Here is a 20,072-nt window from a genome sequence, read left to right on the forward strand (position 1 = left end):
GTTTTGACGTTTGGTCCAAAAGCGTCTGGTAGGCCTTATTTTATTTACGGTAGAATTATTTGGTTTGGGATCCAGCTAACCAGCTTGCATGTTTCTTGAGACAGTGTAAACGTGATGCAACATTAGTGTGAATATTACCGTGCCTTTTTTCAAATTTCTGAAGAGACAGCTTTAAAAAACAATGCAGCCTTAAACGTTGTATTCTTCGAAAACATATAAGAGGTTTTACGGTGCGGGTTTGATTTTGGTTCGTCCATCGGGAATGCCACCAGTGAGTCCACGGAAAATGCGATCTGTTTTCCTTGAAGAGGGTAAATTAGGTAATCCCCCTACAGCCGCTGGTAAATTACACAAAACAGATCATTTACAAATTCACCGAGAATTCTACATTGATGGCGGGGTACTTTGCTTTATAAATAAATTAAAAAAAAAATATTCTTATCAGTATTGTCTTTCAGACGGAGGTCCCTGTCATTAGTCAAGACAGTGTTTTAGTTCAGGTGAAGGCATGTGGCCTCACTAGACCAGCTTATAATGCCTTTCGGGAAGTTTCTCCTAGTTCAGACACCATGAAGACCAGGCTGCCTGTTGGGTGTGAGGTTTCAGGGATCATTCAGAGTTGTGGTACAGAAGTTACTACTCTAAGGCCAGGAGATACAGTTGTTGGAATAATCCCAATGGATTATGGTCAATCTGGTTGCTCAGAATATGTTGTTTTGAATGAATATGATGTTGGTATGTTTCATATCACTATTACTTGGAATAGTTCATCTATTTAACTTAGCATAATTTGTAGTAAAAAAACCAACAAGTGTTAGCTATGTGGAAGCAGCAGGATGTATTGGAGATGCTGTCAAGGCATACACTGCTCTTCACTATTTAGGTCGTATGTGTTCAGGAGAAACAGGTATGTTAAATGTTTAACATTTGTTTGTTATGTGTAAATAATTTCTTTTGTCATTTTCTTATAGTGTTAGTATTGAATGGTGCCTCTCCAGCTGGTAGTGTTGCAATCCAGCTTGCTATGATGGGTGGTGTTAAAGTCCTCACTACAGCTGCCTCAACTGAGGAACTTCTATATCTCCAGAGTTTTCAACCAAGTATTGGTATGTACCAATACCTACTAATACTTCATGTATTCTTTTCAAGACATAACAAGTTTACTTTTTCAATGACAGGTCACATAATTGATATGACGACACGTAGCAGTGCCTTAAGGGCTTCCTGCTTGGAGGAAACAGCTGGCCATGGAGTTGATTTGATACTTGATCTTGGGTGCAGTCAATACCCAGTAGTAAGTTTTATCTTCTCAACAAATAAAAATTAAGTGTATGATATATGTAACTCTTGTTCATAGGATGGATACGTGGAAAATGATAGAATCCTACCCCCAAAGTATGACGTAATATCATGTTTGGCTGTTGGCGGTCGCTGGATCACATCACAGCCTGATTTACATGTAATTTTTGTAAAAATTTGATCGTCGGTTTCATAATTAATTTCCATATCCGTGTGTAGTTGGATCCGAACAACTCACGTCTTTTGTGGCTCAAGTGCGGCAGTGTTGGATATTTGAACGAACATTCCTGGGTTCTCTCTCCTGCTCAGGCTGGTCGCTACCAGCACATTCTTTTGGACATTATGGAAAAATTGGCGGATAGATCATTAAGGTATTTAGCACGATAGTTTAATAGAAGTGACCGAATTGATTTCTTATTGAATAACAGGCCAAATATTCATCACACCGTTATGCTGGACGGTGTGCCCGATGCAATGAAAACTCTGGATACCGTACGGGTTGGCAAAGTTGTCATGGCCTCATGAGCAATTTGAATAAACACATTCTGGTCTCGTTCATGCCGCCTTCTCCATTCTGCTCGAGGATCGGTTATTTCTAGATTTTTCTTCTAAGATTCAGAGGTAAACTAAAGTCGTCGTTGAGAGTACACAAAACAGATTTAGGATATATTTTTACGAAGGCTGTATTATTTTCATTTACTGTAAAATTTAATTCAAGGGAGAGGGGGTATAAATGAGGCACAAATACGCAGCTTTTTTTCTTATCAAATTTTGCGAGTTAGTGTGGATAAAACATCTTTAGCGGGACAACATACACGAATCCCGCCATATTCGCATGCAAACGAATCTTTTTCTAAAAAAATCGTAGTAGAGAAAATGGGAGGGGGGTAAAGAATAGGACAGAACGAAAAACAACAAAGCCAAAGACGAAAAATGCTGACGATCTGGAAAATACAGATAAAGTATCATAAATGGTAGATGAAAAATGTAAGATTGAAAAAAGGCAAATGATATAAAACCGTTTTCTATCAAGACCCGAAAAAGATTTTTGACGACAACGGTATGCAAAGTGCCGACGTGAAGGCAAGTGTTGTTAGGATGGAGACAAAGGCGTGTGATCATGATGATGGGTTCACCAAAAGAAAACGTGATATCTACTTTGTCCTGTGGCGATTCGACAATCTACCGATTCTTAGACTTCTTGTTTTTCTTCTTCTTCTGGCGTCCGTTGTTTGTTGATGTGGCCACGTTATCCGTTCCACCGAGACCGGCCTGATCGAGGTTATCGACATCCGCTTCGTCATCTTCATCTTCTTCTTCAATACGATCCTGAACGTTGTTTTCGGGATCCATCTTATCGATCAAAGGAAAATTAGTTTGAGCTGGCGGAACAAGCACCTTGCCATGTGAATCAATATCCCACCTGGTTATTATTCGTGTAATCCGGAATTGATCGATTATTGTTGCCGTTGTCATCACTGCCATCGAGCGGATTGGTTGCGTTACGTAACGATGCCGACAAAGATTCAGAGCTCGAATCAGCCGATTGGTTATATTCGCTCATTCTCTTAATGACCATCTCAGCCTGCATGGCGTCTTGCTCCAGTGATTTCAAACGAGCCTCCCTCCATGCCGCTCGTTTCTTAGCCTATATCAAACGTGCACAATTCCATCTCATTATTCACTGTATTAGTAGGTGTTAATTTACAATGTATACCTGTAAAGCTCTTTGCTCAGTTGGCGATAACATTTTCTCCTCTTCACTGAGTTCTAAACCCTGCGACAAATGAACGAGACGTTAAATTGGCTTAAACTAAATAAAATAATTCGGAAACTTACCTCGCGTGTTAGTTTATCCTTAAGACGTTTTTCTGCTTTGGCGGTACGAACGATGGAAGGATGCTGGGCTGTCGGGACGGTTGTGACCTGATAGTATCAAGTTGTTTTTAACATAAGTTGGTGTTTAGATCAGATGCTAAAAGTTTGCTAAATTACCGTGACGGCTACAGCGACGGGCTCAACATGGGGTTCGTTTGCTTCATCTATTTCATCTTCATCCTCTTCATCAACGTCGTCTAAACGGCTCATGTTGAGCAGTTGCTCGCTAGTAAGATTGGCAATTTTCCTTTCTGAATATTCAAAATTATCAATTGAAATTAGTTGTATTTCGAAGACATTTTACTATGTAAAACTTGCCTTCTTCTTGTTTCAATTTGTTGACTTCATCCTCACTCAAAAAGCTGAATCTCTTTTCTGTAAGAATGCAACTGTTAGTCACTACTAATAACAAGTACACTACATTTACGAATTTACCAGGTTTAGCTGCGGGTGTAATTGTCTCTTCAATCTCCTTCTCAAAGAATCGCTTCTTGGCACTAAAAGTCATCTTATCCGGGCTGGGACCAGTCAAACCAACTCCCTGCGGTGCCGTTTTCGGTACGGCGGGAGTGGCGGGAGGAGGCATGGCATCCTAACGGACAACAACGAGAAACGCGGAAGAGACAACCTCAAAAACAGTTAGTATAACTGATACAAAGAAACGAAATAAAACCAAAAAGTGAAAGAACGAGAGGGAAATTTTTGGCAACGATGAAAAGAATTGGCAGTGGCACAAAAGCGTCAAGACGTGTCATCGTATCGATTAGATCACCTGGATTATGGGAGGAATAGGGCTATTGCCACAGCTACTGCTGCTGCGATCCGATGGATGATCCGAACCGGCATGTCGCAAAGCCGTCGGAGTTAATCGCCCCGGAAGCGGGGAGGGTGCCGGCGAAATAGCATCGCCACCTTCTTCAGCAAGACCCGCCTCACCCAAATTAGCGCGAGGAGCTATGGGCTGTGGCAGGGTTATAAATTACCGTTCGGTCCACCGAACCAAAACACACGCACACATTCACACGCACACATAAAAAGCAAAACAAAAAATTAGTAACAAAAAGACGCAAGAACTGAAAAAAAAAGAAACGAAGAGAGTGAAATAGAAATATGTGAAGGACTGATTCATCGATAGTGAATAATTGAAAGCAAGAAAATGTGAGAGAGCATGATTAGTTGCTGACTGTCCACGTTGAAAATCGAGTTCGATCGATTCAAATCATTCTGTCACTGTCACTTCTTTCAGCAGCGCCCTTGTAAACAACTTTTCCTCATTGGATTTTTGAAAATGGTTAGACGGGAAATTGTGAAAATGAAAGTGTATAATCAATCATTCTCTTTTCATATTTTTGTAGATTTTTCCTTGGTTGCGGTTAACATCACATATAGAAAAGTAAATTCATTTGGCGCCTCATACGCTCAATTTTGTCGGAGACCATAAAAATCGTCTTGGCGGGGGGAGAAGAGAAGGAAGAGTCAATGATAATGAGCGAGGGAATAATGGGAACACCTTTCGAATCTTTGGTATCCATCAAGGGCCACTTCGGTTTGTTTGTTTTTTGTTTAAATAGAAGGAAAGAAAAGGGAGGTAATAAGGGGGAGAGGAAATAACGGAGTCGAATCGGGTAATAATCCAAAACGTCAATAATTGATAACAACTTTGTGCGGATGAAAGAAGCGGTCCCGATCCATATTTTCCATAAATCGACGCATATAAAACTTTATTCTCAACACACAATTGGACCGCCGTTTCTCAGCAGCGTGGGGGAACACTTGATGTTGATGATCCGTCATCAATTGTTAAGTTTAGCAATCGACAGAATTCCTGCTATAAATCCGTCGGATTCTGCTCGTTAAAAAAAGAAAAATGGAAAAAAATTGCTGTCATTTTATTGATCATGTTGAAGCAGGGGAGGCTTTTGGGAACTGCAGGACACGGGGCGAGCGGGTAGGCACTCGGAGCCTTTTGATCTCCTTGCCGGAGAGGTTGGACATCATGCTCTCTCCCATTCTCCTCATGCAGGGTGTTTCAGATGCCAGAACAACAATCTTTCTTGCATAACTATCATGCGCTCTGGCAACGACCAGAAATTTTTAAAAATTAAAAAAAAAAGAAAAACGAAGATTTGTTTTTCTATTAAAAACACGAGTCGGGTAAAACATTAACACTAACAAATTCCTTGCGGGCGGGGAATTCGGACAGCATTCTCGAAAAAGTTAGTATTTATAGCTTAAAAATACCCTTTGGTGATAGTTGGTTTAGAGGGGAAAAACACAATCATGCTAGAGTTACGTAGTGGTCTCGTAACAGCACACACTGAAAGTCAATACTTCAGGTGGATGTTAACAGTCAGAAGCGAGCGACAAGACAGGAAAGAGCCAGAGTGTGAGGACAGGATGAACAAACATAAATACCACTTACCGTGCTTGTTTGCGGAGCTAGTGTATGTTTTGACATGACAATCGTCGTCGTTTTCATGTCAACTCGATTTGGACCAGGCGATTTAGGCACCATGTTAGACACGAGCATTTCAGCAGCTCGGACAGCGTCCAACACCTGAAAACAAACACAACATCATCAAATAAAGTATTTTTTAAAAAAATCAATTAAATAAATGAATTGATTTACCTTCTCTGAAGTTTTGTCTCGATCACCCAACATCGGACTGACCGGCAAAGAAGAACCAGTGGTCTTGGCAATTTCTTCGGATTCTTCACGATCACAGCAACCGTCGTCTTGAGCCTCGTCTCCCTAAAAATGAGTACACGCGGTTATCGAAGAAAATTCCAGCAAATCAAAATATGAATTACCTTGATAATGTTGACGTGATTGGGCTCCTCGCCAATTCGATCAAGACTCGAAACACTTTCGGATGTTGATTTTGCTTCGCGAGTTAGTACGCCCTCTGATTGGAGTCGTTCTACTTCAGCAGCATCGTATCCATCGCAGATGAGCAAATGGATGACATCGCCGGAAGTCCTTAAAGAGTTCACAGACTCCTGATGAGAGGCTCCCAGCAAGCTAATACCGTTCACCTCAAGCAAACGCATACCGACCTATTAGAGCGTTTCAAAACAAACAAGTCAAAATTTGTTCCCGAAAATAAATTGGAGAAAACAATAAATAATACCTTCAAACGGCCATCTCGTCTAGCTGCACCGCCGTGATTGATTTTGGAGATGAAAACACCTTCGTCGTGTTTGTTGAGAGGATTACCCGGATGTCCACGCAAACCACCTTTAATGTTCATGCCAAGTTTCTCGCCTTCGTTCCTGTAAATTGTCAATTCCTGCAACCCTTTCGGTGGCGGATCGTGTTGAACGGTCAAGATGAGCTCCGCTGTGGGTTCCAACAGTGCTTGGACAGCATCCTGGTGGCTTGCCTTGGAAACATCCCTGCCGTTAACCTTGAGGATCCGATCACCGATCCGTAGTCGCATCGTTTTAGCAGCCACACCTTCCGGAATGACCTAAAAACACGCACAAAAAAGAGTGAGTACACAATTTTGTCGACACCACCCCAAAACGAAATTAAATGCTCAAATACTTTCGATATGAAGACTCCCGGGTCGTCGGCACCAAATGGTACACACGAATGATCGTTCCCACCGACAATGCTAAGACCCAACGGACCGGCACCTTTCTGCAGAATCACATCCTGGCGTGAGATAAACAACAAAAAAGATTGTTAATGGCGGGTTCGTTGAAAATCATGAACACCGACAGATTCACCGTAATATCGTCGAATATTTTTATTTTATTTAGTCAAAACTTTTCATATACCTCAATAACGATAGGAAGTGCACCGAGTTTATTGTTGGTGACGCGGGTGACGATGGTTTCCGTCAGTGTACTTTTTGTGATGGTTTCCGTGACTTTGCCCAACTGGGTGGGCACGGCAGGGAACTGAAATTCGCTCAGCGCCCCACCAACAGGATCTGGTTGCTTGACATTGATGACGATACTAGAACCGGGCTGCTGAGGCTCAGGTTGAACGAAATGAGCTGGTATCATGGCCTGGAATTGTTCATTGGTAACGTGCTTCGGCACTTCCTCTCCGGACGGCAAGGCCAAGGCGTTTTTCGCTGTCGGAAGCGGCGACGGCTCTACATTTCCGCTCTTTCTTTCAGGAGACGCGGCAAGGAATTGCTGCCGGGCTGATTGGTTGACGCTCGGTGAACTATTGACGCGACATTATTACATGGATGAAGGTCATGAAAGAAGGATGATCAACTTTCTACTACCTTGTAGTCAAAGGTGATGACATGGAACCAATCAAGGGCGACGTCGGCATGCTTGAAAGGCCAGCATAATTAGGCCGGTTGGCCATATAACTATTGGGGCTGTATAGGCTGGTGTAAGGTCGTGGAGTACCAAACATCTTTGGTGATTTTAAATGGCTAGGAGGAAGCCATGATTCACGCTCCACAACCAACCGGACGAAACGTTCCAAACCAGTCAGCATGGCAACAACTTGATCGTGCCGAGCACCTTCCACATCGACGCCATTGATCTGAAATTTAAAAAAAAAAGGCAAAGGGTAATTTAAGCGGAAGTAAACAATAAAATGCAAATTTTGACTCACGGAAATGACGTGATCTCCAATTTTCAGTTTGCCGTCTTTTTCGGCAGGCCCTCCTTCCATAATGCGGGATACGTAGACGGACTGTAAACAAATAATCACAAACGTTTTAATATTAAGAAAGAAAACAAGTGGCTTTTTAAGACTTACATCTGATCCATCTTTGTAAGGATTGCCTCCTTTGCCTCCTGAGATGCTGAAACCCAAACCTGTATGGTCTCGTAACAGCGTAATATACACACGCTCCTTTCTTAGCTCCAGACCATTTGGTTGTTTAGCACCCATTTCAGCGGGCATGGATTGCGACTGAGTCGGTGGTGGAGGAGGTTGCGAAGCCGGGCGAATAATTTGCGATGATAGGCTACTAGGGAAAGAAGTGAGCACCGGGGCAACAGACGTTGGGGCAACTGGAGAAACAGCGGATTTGTTGGGCACCATTGAACTAGGAGGTGGTGAATATGGGCGCTGATCCACAATAGCCGTCTCGGAATGGACTTGATTGGCTACCGCTGCTGCTGCTTGAGACTGGGTGAAACTAAGTCGGGGAGCAGGGTTTGGCACACCGTTGCTGATCGGTTTGTCCATCTCTCTAACACCCTGTAGACTGGAACTCGAGCCGATAGACATTCTGGGAGCCGGTTTAGGTGGTGCTGCAGGTACTGCAGAGGGCTCTGATATCAACGGCGAGGCGGGCTTTTCTGATTCTGGCTGTTCTTGTTGTCGCATCTGCTGCTCCTCCTCTTCGCCTGCAGGCGGAACAAGTCGGGTCACCTCTCTGATGAAGTGCACCACCAGACTAGGGCCGGCAGCTTTTAGAATGTCCACCGCTTCATAGTGATCAACGTCAATGCACGACATCCCATTGACGGCCACCAGTTTGTCACCCACTCGCAATCCTGCCATTTCGGCCGGCCCACCTTCGGTCACTCTAGATATGAAGATACCTTCGTCGTCACCACGATAAGGAGTGGACCCTTTTCCGCCGGCGATACTCAGTCCCAAGCCACTTGTTGTCCTTTCGATGTGAATCTCGTATTGAATCTCCAAGACTTCCACCTGCTGTTCGTTATCGACAGACTCGTCCTGAAAACCAAATTACAAAAAAAAAAGTCTTAATCATTTGTTTTCAAAACTGAATAGTGATGATGGCTTACATCAGGGAGCGGAGGTGGCGTAGGAAGACGATCTTCCTCATCTTCAGACTGGTTCGATGACGTAGACGGCTGCTGGGGCTGTTGCTGGGTCATCTCCTGTTTCTTGAGAGCGCTTGTAATCAATGCCATAGCCTTTTCCTTGTCCATTGGTTCGTGAATTCGTTTGTTTTTCAAATAGTGAGGTGTATCACGTCTTGACAGCTTAGACTTTTCATGAGGAACTCGTTCGTCTCCTCCATCGAAATCCTGACAATACCCCCCCAAAAAATCGATAAGATTCCGGACAACTGTATAGGTAACAAAAGAAAAACAAACTAAATACCTCTTCATTTTCATCGGCTTCTTCTATGCTTCTATGTTCGTATTGGTCGACAAAGGCAACAGCTTTTTCATGAATCTCTGGTACTGGAGACGGCGAAGATGTTTGCCTCTGGTCTTCGTATTGCTGCTCTTTGGGATATATTGGTCCACTTCGGCCCGTGAATTCGTCATCTCTTCGGTCAGGCAAATCAATCAGTTGAAGTGGAGGCAAAGGAGACGATCGCCGATAAGGCAATTCTTGTGCAGTACGATCTGGTTTGAAAGCTTCGCCTTCTTTAAGTCCATCCTGTTCGTCATGATGGACGACTTTGCCATCGATTTTCTTGCCTTTGAAATGTTTCTGAGCCTTGGCTTTCAGGTCCTTGGGATGTGGCGTGTTGTGACGCACAAAAGGAGTCTCCTTGTCGTCATCTCCATCAGAATCTTCGGCAAATTTGACGAAAGAGGTCCGGTTGGGGTCAGCGGTGTCACTGTCTGCATCCGTCTGCGACATCATGGGCGGCGAAGACACTGAGGCCACTAAATGGTCAGAATCGGAGCCATCATCCAGCTGCTCTTGTTGTAGGTGCTGGTGAAGCTGCTCGCTCGAGAATCGCGTGCCAGACCGATAAAGACGGCCTTCGACCAACGAGTCTGATGAGCCAGGACCAGAACCAGGACGTGGGGTGCGGGTGCGGAATTAGAATGCACACAAATACGTAGACAAAACAAAAAGAAAACAACGTACACACAGCCCCCAAAGGTGGTGCGCAGGATCGGTGAGTGAGGGTTGGGATTCAGGTAGTGGGTTGGACGTAAGGACCAAGGGTAGGAGGTGCCGGTGCAGCTTGTTTTAATTAAAGCGTTCGCCATTTGCAGAGCACAACTATCACAACATCCACAAATAACATCCACCACCACCATCATTCCTCCCACTCCCACAACATAAGGAATTCCTGGAATCCCGCTTCAAGTTCTAATCGGATTAGTAGGGTAACCCAAAAATGTCTATAGCATGTTATGAGGAGGAATTTTCCAACATCACGCGAAGGTGATGGATTAGTGCAACTTTGGCCTGCGAAGAGGTTAAGCTAACGTGCAAAATGTACGATGCGAATAGGAAATGATCGTGTGTTCACGGTACCGAAGGTAACGTCATCTATGGAGAAACTAGAACCGAACAAAGGCGTATGGAACCAAGGAGAAACATTTGCCCGCCACCCGATAGGTCCATTGCCACCCCAGCGTCTTAGCAACGCAGGTGCTCCTTCCGTCACGACAACACCAAGGAGAAGAAAACAAAAAAGTACAGCCCACAGAAATAACAAATGAAACGTAGTAAATAAAATAAGATGAAAGCAACAAGAAACGGAAGAGGACAATAAGGAAATACATGGTGATAGACCCCCTTCAAAAGAAAAAGAAAGAAAACCGGATGCCTTCATACCTTGTTGTTCGTTTTGATACTCGAGTTGGGGAAGCAAAAAGCACGTGAGTACTTGTTCGCCAGTGTGCTCATCGATATCCGTCTGGAAAGTTAGCATGGGTTGGGCTTGATTTTCTGAAAGCCAAATAGCCTTCAGGTTTAAACCGGTCAGCGATAAGGGCAGGTATTGCAGTCTGAATAAAACAAAGGAATATTAGTAGAGGAACCAACAAATGGGCCACAACTTGGTTGAATCGTTTACCGGTTGCCGGACACGTCGAGTACGTGGAGTTCACTGCAGTCACCCAATTCATTGGGTAGGAAATGAAGTTTATTCTCACGCAGCGACAAAACGTTCAGACAGACCAAATGGCCAACTTCGACCGGTAACTCGTGAAGGCGATTACGATCCACATTCAGATTAGTCAGCTTGGTCATATTTCCTATAGAAGTTGGCAACTCCGTCAGGAAGTTTTCCGTGAGGATAAGCTCTTGCAGTGCGACGCATCTAGTAAGTAAAGATCGGGGTGGTCATGAGGCGGGATCCTTAAAGCTTATTTATAACGATGGAAACTCACTTTCCGATGGAATAGTTGAGTGTCGTGAGCCGATTCTGGTCCACTTTTAAAATGGTTAGCTTAGAGAGGGCACCAATTCCGTCTGGAAGCGATTCGAGGAAGTTCTGTGAAAGATGCAGGTCCGTAAGAGAAATCAAGCCACCGATCTCTTCCGGCATGCTGTCTAAATGATTCTCCGAGACGTCCAAACAAGCCAGATTGGTCAACTGGCACAGCTCTTTGGGTAACTGGCCTAACTGATTGTGATCGAGCCAAAGTTCCGTCAAGGCGGGCAAACTTCCAATATGTGCGGGCTAATGCGCATTAAAAGAGAGATGTAAATTATCCGAATTCAACGGCATATGAACAAAGAAAGTTATATGAAACAAAAACAATGAAGAAATGTGGTGGCATCTTACCAAGATTTCAATGTCATTGTCACCGAGGTCCAGCCTCTCGAGTTTGGTCAGTTGAGACATGGACTCGGGTAAAGTCCGCAACAAATTCTCTCGCAGCTCCACGCTTTGTAGATTACTCAGACTATGTCAAGCAGAGACAAAAAAAAAAGAGTGGCGTCATCAAATGAATACAAAATAAGGGATATCTGCTATTGACATTCATAGCAGCATCTTTGACAGTGACTCAAATAATTGAAAATGGAGAAGGACCGGACATGATAATATACAGAGAACAAGTTATGCACGGTGCGTCAGTCTCAATATCAGATAAAATAGCTTCTTCCTGGCAAGAGTCAACTTTCCTTTTTGATTTCAAATAGGACAACCCGACAACCTACCTTCCAAAATCGAGTGGAAGTGAACTCAGGGACATATCATTCAATCCAAGGACGGTAAGGTTCTTCAACTGAACGAATCCGGCGGGTAATCTTGGTATAGGGTTGCTGCTGAAATCAGCCACTTGCAGAGCCTTGACATGTTTGATCGTTTCCGGAATGTCAGAGATATCTGCAGCGAAAAGAATAAATTGTTTAAAAACATATTTACACCCCACATGTTTTGTAGTAACAGCCTCCCTCTACAGTTATCAATAATGATGAGAGTCAGAGACACTGAGCTTTAAAAGATGTGGCTGATAACAAGTCATAAGACTGATAACAAGTCAAACAAAGCAAAAGCTCTCCCCCTCAGTTACAATGACAATAAAAGATGTTACGTAGCATGTAGAGTTTTAACTGATATGTTATATAGAAGATGTCTACGAAAGGTGAAAAGTCTCACCCTATGAAAAGCAAGCATCCAATTTGTAAAATGAAACAACCTATTTTTAATTCTTTGGATGTGCAACAAACAACACAGAGAGACAAATAAACAGAAAGCCATTGACACGACCACAGCCATGTTTCTGTTTATCAACATAGTAACCATGATCATTTTAAAACTTCAAAACACCAAAATGAAACCTTACCATTTCTAGAAACATCTAGCTCCACTAAGTTTTCAAAGTTTTGGATGTCTTGTGGAATCCTTTGAATCTCATTGTCACTGAGACTAAGCTTTCGCAACTTTGCAAGCCTGAAGAAATTCTGCAGAAAAAGAGAAAGGTTGATTAGTGCCACTGTTCTTGCTCAAGATTGGCGCAAAGTTTTCAACATGGTCAGGAATCTGCCAGCGTTGACCAACAGATAAACAGGATGTTTAAAAAGCTTACCTTGGGCAAGTCTCTAATATGATTGGCATCAAGCAGTAGCTCTTCTAGACTTCTTGAATAACGCCAGAGATCTTCGGGGACGCTAGGTAACGAACAGTGACGCTTATCCACATACTCGACCTGACGATTGCATCCTTTGAATATTTTGAACATTTTTGTCAGTTTCGGTGAGTCGTTCGGTGGTCAACGGCCTTGGGGAAAAGTGAAGACCCCAGTCAAAGTTCCATCAGTTCGCAGAGGCACACAGTACTCGGATGAAAAATTGAACACGCCGAGTAAGATTCCCCCGTAGAGAGTAGAAAAAAATAACCCACACAAACTGTCTTTTAAAGTCGAGTTACGAGCAGAATTCGTTTTAAACGTCAAATATGGCCTAGCCAGATTTGTGTATGTGAAGTGTGCGTGCTAGACTGCTAGCGGACTAGCGGCTAAAAGGTATACCCACCCAACAGAAGACCAAGTTGATCCGATAACCGCAAGTTGGCGCTTGCAGCGGTTGGGATGGATGGGGAAAGGGATGGGCCGGACAGCGCAGTGTTTGAAAACCGCTAGAGGCGGTCTCTTCACTATCTCCTTTTTTCCTTGTCTTTCTTTTTTTACTTTTTATCACACTACAGACAAAAGATATGCAAGCGTGAAACGAACGGTCTTCTTCGTGAGCTGTTCCCGGCACCGGGGCAACAATATATCGGGGTTTTTTTTTTCGCCCGCCAATCTATCATAAACTGAAGAAATCCGTTGGTCGTCAATCTGTTCGTGTGATTCACGATGGCGGAAGCATGGCGGAAGTGCAGTTATTCGGATTGTTATTAATTGTTATGAAATGCCACAAAGGCAGCAGACGATTGATGTTCTCGGCTATTGAACTCGGCCAACTATTTTTCCGGTTCATCTGTTTTCCTCGGAGAACTGCTGCTGACAGAAAAATTCCAGTTATCTGCGAATATGGTCCGATAATATTCACGGGAACTTGTTATTTTCGCTCCGTGTTCTGTTGATGTCAATCTCTGCTTTCAAGAGACCGAGAAGGTTGCTTTCATTCCCTTTTGGCGCTAATTGCTCGTGAAGATGTTAACAAGTTCTAGGAACGGCGAGACATCATTAACGCGTAAAGTGTTTAATTCAATTACACTTGAGCGTTCCATGTGTGATGCATCTATTTCATGCTTATTTCATTTACATTGTGCTTCCAATGACGCACCACCTACTGAGTTTTGATTAAACTACGCGACGGAAATTAATGACAAGCGTTTCATTTTATGTCACTTCCGCTTTATATTGAAAAAAAAAGTTTTTAAATTTATATTAAATTGAATTACGCAATCCACGTCATTTTTCTCTATTGCTACCACATTATAACTTTAAATCCCAGATTCCCCTAGCATAGTCTTTCGAATAAGATTGCATGAATGATGAATGAGCAGTCTTTATGTTCTATGGGGGTATTATTTCTGATCTAATGAAAATTCAGACAACAGTTCTGAAACGTGAACATTTTCCGTTTAGAGCGTTCAAATCCTTTTCATTATAATTATGCTGAATAATGAACGAGTTTCTTTCTCATTTGCGTGGTCATTAAATTGCGTTACATACTAGTGGAATCGTGCAAATGAGACTTTTGGAGAGAATCTTGAGCGTATCTCGCAGCACAAATAAATTTAGGGGGAAGGGAAGTAAAAATTCGATGATTGCTTCGAAAATTGATGAGACAGATGATTTATCAAAGGCTTCACTGCACTTTTCATCGTAAATACACAAGGCAATTTGATAGAAGATGGATAAAGTTTTTCATGCGAAAATGTTGGTAAATGGAGTAGCTAGTGAATCCTATCTGTCACGCACCAATTACTTTCCTATGATGAAAGGGAAATGGCTGGGAAATGGCTTAACGTCATCCGCTAATGGTTCAGTCCCAGCTCTTCATACGTGGGACTTCAAAATAGTCAAATAAATCACCATAGAAGAATTATAAAATTAAATCATAATTTCAGCGAAGTATTCCGTGATGCGGAAATCAATCCGTCAAAGTGCCTATTGAGAACTCGAATCAAACTAATCCCAAACTGCTGCGGTATTATAATAACAGTAGTGGTGGAATAGGCTGAAAGTGAATAGCGGTTCTGATTGGTGGAAGTCAAGTACTTGCAGTAAACGTCCGCTTTTGAAATCAACGACCGAAATACCCATCGGCTTCCCTTTTTAGCTCCCGAGGCCACTTATTCCAGTGACTGTGTTCAAATTCAAAACAGCATTGAAAAGGCGAAAGAAAGAATTTCCCGAAAAAACCAGAAGCTCACGGGTTATTCACGCAAATAGACTACTTCTTCAACTTCGATTACCTACCGATTATGTCATTCCCTTTGCTCTGGCATGTTCAGGTTCAGCTGTTAAGATTACTCAAACTAGAGTGTCAAAGCTTACGGTATTGTCCATAAATTGGATGAAACGAATTATACATTCCGGACTCTACAGTAGAGGCAACGAATTCAAATTGAAAAGTTCCTTCCCGAACGCTCACGAAAATGAGTATCGAGGTGAAGACCTTCAATCGTCAGTTTGTCGTGTTGTGTGGTACCGAAGAAACGGCCAGCCTTGCTGTGTGATGGGATTAATCGGCTGCTGCTTCTTGGAGGACTTCAATCGAAAAGTAAAATTAGTTTTAAGGAAAAGCGGAGTAGATATAATCATACCTTGTATCGAGCAGAAAAATGGTTTATCCATGCCGGCAGCGCAAATGCGAAAAAGACAGCTGAGAAACCATAAATGTCAAGAAAGAAGATCAAAACGCGTTTCACCTTCAACTAATGATCAGAAGAGGACGTCATAGAGCCCAAAATGTCAAGGGGTCTGCAGTCGTAATCTCGAGATCAAGATGAATGGAACAGAAAATCACATGATGTTGTGGGATTCGCCATGCTCAATTACCGTTTTGCTGTGGGTGGAAAATGTTTTTCTCCCAGATATAGCCAACCTATTATTAAAAATGAAATAAATAAAAACGAAATTGCATTTCACTATTTCAGTTACATACAAAAAATAAGTAAATTGAAGTAAATTGAATTCAATTGTAAATATTCCGAGTAAATATTTAAATAACTGTTAGAAAAACCGATTGCCCATTTCATATTTTTGATCAAATACATGTGAGCCAAATACCGTGCCATATCAGCCTCCTATAGAATAAGTGTTTCACGCATAAATGAAGATTAGCCGGTAGAGCGAATTATATGAGTTCAATGTTGGTATAAGAACAAATGAACAATTCTCATCAATTATTACGGCGTCGTGACTACTAATTAAAATAAGATATTGTTTAAAAACTGATACACAGTAATTCGTAATAGCATGTGATTATCACCAAGAAGGATTTCATATGGTAACATCTTATAATTTTCATTAAACTTCTGTTTTATTGTCTCTATCCGATCTTACAGCCATTGAATCAATAGAATCGTAAATGTATTTACCAACAACTTCTCGATCTGATTTAGTTCCGTTAAATCATTACATTTTCACATTTCCCATTCCAATGGCTTAAGATTCCCTGAAATGACTGGAAAATATCCAGAATAATAAATACTCTTTATCAATTAAATTAGCTATTATGACCATTCTCATCTTCGACCACGTGAATATCATCCATCATTAGATTATTTTCAGTAATAATATTTGCCTCCAATAGCTCACACACTGATAAATATTGTTCATAATTAAACCAATTCGTATTTAATAACCCAAACTAACCATAGTCATGAGTTTACGGCATTGCGAATTTCATGTCACGGATCGTTGTGACACACTGGTTCACATAGGCCCAAACTAGCCCGTAGTGCTCGTAGTACACGATCAAATAAATGTATAAAATACACTTCCACACATGTTCGATGGAGAAAATACGAAGCGACGATATTGTGTGGTCGCGAGAAACATTGCCCATTTTAGCTTAAAAGAACTAGTGTCCGGAGCTTCGATGTCATCATTTCTTCAAAACAAAAAACAAAATTCTGTTATTCTACTAAATTTCATTTTAATTTGTTGAAATCGAGAATGTGAAAAAATGAGCAACTTTTAACAATGCCTTTACTTCGTATGGAAGCCCAAAACCGCCACTTTTTCAATATAATAATGATTTTCAAAATATCATTATATAAAACAGAAAAGAATATATAAAAAACAAATTCAATATAAAACTGAAAAAGTATTATATAAAAACCAAAAAGAGTGTAATATAAAAAACAAAAAGGTTCATTCAATTTTTTTTTTTCACGAAGTCGCGGAAAAAAAGAATAAATTCAGAGTGGAATTTTTTTAACGTGTCCCAACGAAAAAAACGAGGTGTGTCACTGTGTCATGCAGTGTCATGTTTAAACGGGACGATACAAATTCTAGAATAGGCCTACTCCCAAAACGCTGCAACGTCTAACATTCTAAATTCTCATTTTATCATGTCTTCAAGTGAACACTGAAACACTCCATCCATCACGCACGATCAAGCACGCAGAGAAATAGTCCTGATGTCTGCATTTTGGACAAATTTCCCATACAGTTGCCGTAAATTAGATTTCACGTTCATGAAAATCGATGAAAATTAAACGGAGTAGTGAAATGCACTTGCAAGGTGGACGTTGTAAATTTTTCTGATGTAATAAAAAAATAAAGAAATGAAGAATCGGGAAAGATCGACATAACAGAAAAGTAGAGAGTTGGGAGAAGGGAGAAGGGATCGAGTAAATTGTCGGGTAAATTGTTACGCAAAATCGTTAGTTATGTCCACCATTAGAAAATTTTCAAACTGCCGAGAATTTCGACATTTTAATTGGCATATTAAAATATGTAAACCTCAGACGCCCGTTACGCAAAATCGTTAGTTATGTCCACCATTAGAAAATTTTCAAACTGCCGAGAATTTCGACATTTTAATTGGCATATTAAAATATGTAAACCTCAGACGCCCAACTAGCGTCGTATTAAATGTCCCCAACGGAGGACAGGCCGGGAGATGTGAGAGTACAAACGCGGTGGTCTATCAATTCGGTATACTGATTACGGATAACTAACATTCCACCCACTGTTCACATTCCAGCGGGACTAAGCGATTCTACTTTGATTAAAATTTAGAGGGAGGACTGTGCTGACGGGGCATTTTCAATAGCGAAACAAATTCAAAAGGGACTTACCAAACGCCAATCAATCCTGGTCACGGGAAGTTTGAAATTAATCGGTACGCCGTCGATATCCCCATTGTGTTACGCGAAAAGGCGGAAAAGCCTACCGTGCCCATCACCCGCCACAGTCAACTGAGTCAAGTACCACTGTAGGAAAAACAACTAACACTTTGGAGCTGCAATTAAAACTTAGAAAAATGAGACCGCATAAAAACACACAAGCTGGCTTGTGCACACACCTGACAAGTGACAAAGAACTGACAAGTGACAAAGAACTGACATGCAATACGTCATTTCTGGTGGATTTGTACATTTTTGTGACGCAATAAAGAGAGGAAGAGTAAGGAAAAATCGAGAAAAAGAAAAGTAGAATTGGGGGAGTGGTGAGGGTTAGGAAAGAAGAATAAAAACGCCCCTTTCTCTTGGCAGAAAACAAAATTTCGTTTTCACTTAACAAAAAAATTTTTTTTTTTTAAAGAGGTTTCCACGTGTCACGGCATTTCCAATACCGCTTCCCCTCAAACTTGCGCAAACTTGTACGGTGCTCATCTATTCGGCGTTTGTTATAATCTTGAACGTGAAAACCATTTCAGTCCCGCCAATAAATTCAAAACGGATTGACGGCAGGATTGTAAGCTGAAATAGTATCATTCATACTGTTTTCCCAATATCGCCCCCACCCCACCCTCAATTAATACGCAGTTGATTCAAACGGAAGTAATAAATTCTCCTTAAAATGAATTTTACGAGTTACTGCCTTTTTTTATTGTTGAACTTTAAATCTAGCATTACCGTGTTAAATAATACGAATCAAACCATAACCTTTATTAATCCAGTTACACCCAAATCATCCCATCAAGTAAGTCTGGTATACCATTTACCAGACGGAGAAAACTACCTAGATATTCTGAACTCACTTGAAAATGAAATTTAGACATGACTAATCGAGTATCCAGATTCCAAGAGAGGTCCGTCATTGTTCGCAAGCAACTGGATCTGAAAGCCGAGAACACAGTTCGATGACACGTCTTGCGATATTTGGATCTCAATTAAAATCGTTGTTAAATATCAAGCCATCTTTAAATATCTTCCTATCAATGAATTTAGCACGAAAGTAAGTCTGCACAAACAGATTTAAAACACGTCAAATTAAGAAATAAGGAAAACCGTCAATTAAATCAGTTTAATTGTCAATAGAATATCTTTGTTCACGATTTAGAAATGACTGAGGAGCACTACTTATAGTCCTACCTTAAAAAAGCAGTTACGAATTATTTTATTAGGCTACGATCAGTCATCATCTTTACGCCTTGGCAAGTTTACAACTTCACGTTCCAGCAGCTGTGCAAGTGTGTAGGCACGGTATTCGGGAGTCCCTTGCGAGTTCATCTGAAAAGTAAATTATTCCGTTAGTAGATGAATCTATGAACTTTGATTATTGTCACACAACGTGACAGAAATTATTTCTCTATATGCATCAGCCCGAAATTTTCGAAACGTATTTTAATTGCCTGCGATTGCGCCTTCACATACGTCATCATCACTTGTAGACTCCTATATCAGACAATTTAATTTCTCGGTTGATAAAATCTTATTTACTCCTTATTCTCTTTCATCACCTCAAAAAAGCAAGCTCGAATCTATCAAAGACTCCAGTCAAAGATATCTTGGAGCGTGATGTCTAATAGAGATTCAGGTAAATTGATTGAACGGGAGATAATTACATTTTAACTGGGTTCCAACACAGAATATTTATAATCTTCCGGTAACAAAGTCAATGATAGCAAAACTAACAAACTGTGAACCCCCAAATAACCAGAAAATAATCTAGAATATTACGGATAAAAACAGATGACTGTGAATTGCATTTCACTAATGAATGTTCACGCATCAAATCTGGAATACGCTAAAAGCATCAGCGACTAGATAGACGATAAAACAACTCGGGGAAATAACACTAAACAGCTCGTCCAAAATTCATGATTCAGCTTCGTTCATTATTTCTCAATAGTGATTGAGCCTTGAGCTTCGAGTGTTAAAATC

At 41.3% G+C, this 20,072-nt stretch overlaps 2 protein-coding genes and 1 long non-coding RNA gene across 11 annotated transcripts; 1 reads left to right on the forward strand and 2 right to left on the reverse strand.

Annotated features, from left to right (window-relative positions):
* Window positions 1-37: 37 nt before the first annotated feature.
* Window positions 38-1,855, forward strand: LOC124204853 (quinone oxidoreductase-like protein 1). The gene is made up of 8 exons (XM_046602088.1): window positions 38-400; window positions 459-735; window positions 797-907; window positions 972-1,106; window positions 1,179-1,294; window positions 1,358-1,459; window positions 1,519-1,670; window positions 1,728-1,855. Exons 1-8 carry the CDS (start codon window positions 263-265, stop codon window positions 1,822-1,824), a joined length of 1,128 nt encoding a protein of 375 aa, XP_046458044.1. The 5' UTR covers window positions 38-262; the 3' UTR covers window positions 1,825-1,855.
* Window positions 1,856-1,966: 111 nt separating this feature from the next.
* On the reverse strand, window positions 1,967-13,320 carry LOC124204852 (protein lap4-like). Of its 9 annotated transcripts, XM_046602078.1 has the most exons (27): window positions 12,865-13,317; window positions 12,622-12,739; window positions 11,993-12,161; window positions 11,616-11,736; window positions 11,218-11,510; window positions 10,902-11,147; window positions 10,661-10,833; window positions 10,358-10,480; window positions 9,236-9,753; window positions 8,914-9,159; window positions 7,910-8,842; window positions 7,763-7,843; window positions 7,422-7,690; window positions 6,961-7,357; window positions 6,725-6,835; window positions 6,309-6,647; window positions 5,989-6,234; window positions 5,807-5,929; window positions 5,600-5,734; window positions 3,950-4,138; window positions 3,613-3,769; window positions 3,496-3,552; window positions 3,295-3,428; window positions 3,139-3,225; window positions 3,017-3,076; window positions 2,723-2,947; window positions 1,967-2,652 (listed from the first exon to the last, which is right to left on the reverse strand). In XM_046602078.1, exons 1-27 carry the CDS (start codon window positions 13,015-13,017, stop codon window positions 2,482-2,484), a joined length of 5,874 nt encoding a protein of 1,957 aa, XP_046458034.1. In that variant the 5' UTR covers window positions 13,018-13,317; the 3' UTR covers window positions 1,967-2,481. The 9 variants fall into 9 exon arrangements, with proteins under 9 accessions (XP_046458034.1, XP_046458036.1, XP_046458035.1 ...); XM_046602080.1 differs by lacking the exon at window positions 10,358-10,480 and having other exon boundaries at window positions 12,865-13,320; XM_046602079.1 differs by lacking the exon at window positions 10,358-10,480 and having other exon boundaries at window positions 9,236-9,867.
* Window positions 13,321-14,580: 1,260 nt separating this feature from the next.
* Window positions 14,581-15,674, reverse strand: LOC124204854. The gene is made up of 2 exons (XR_006879142.1): window positions 15,555-15,674; window positions 14,581-15,498 (listed from the first exon to the last, which is right to left on the reverse strand). It is a non-coding gene; the product is annotated as an uncharacterized LOC124204854 (long non-coding RNA).
* Between the last annotated feature and the right edge of the window lie 4,398 nt (window positions 15,675-20,072).

Source organism: Daphnia pulex, chromosome 10 (genome assembly GCF_021134715.1).
Source record: "Daphnia pulex isolate KAP4 chromosome 10, ASM2113471v1".
Taxonomy (NCBI): domain Eukaryota; kingdom Metazoa; phylum Arthropoda; class Branchiopoda; order Diplostraca; family Daphniidae; genus Daphnia; species Daphnia pulex.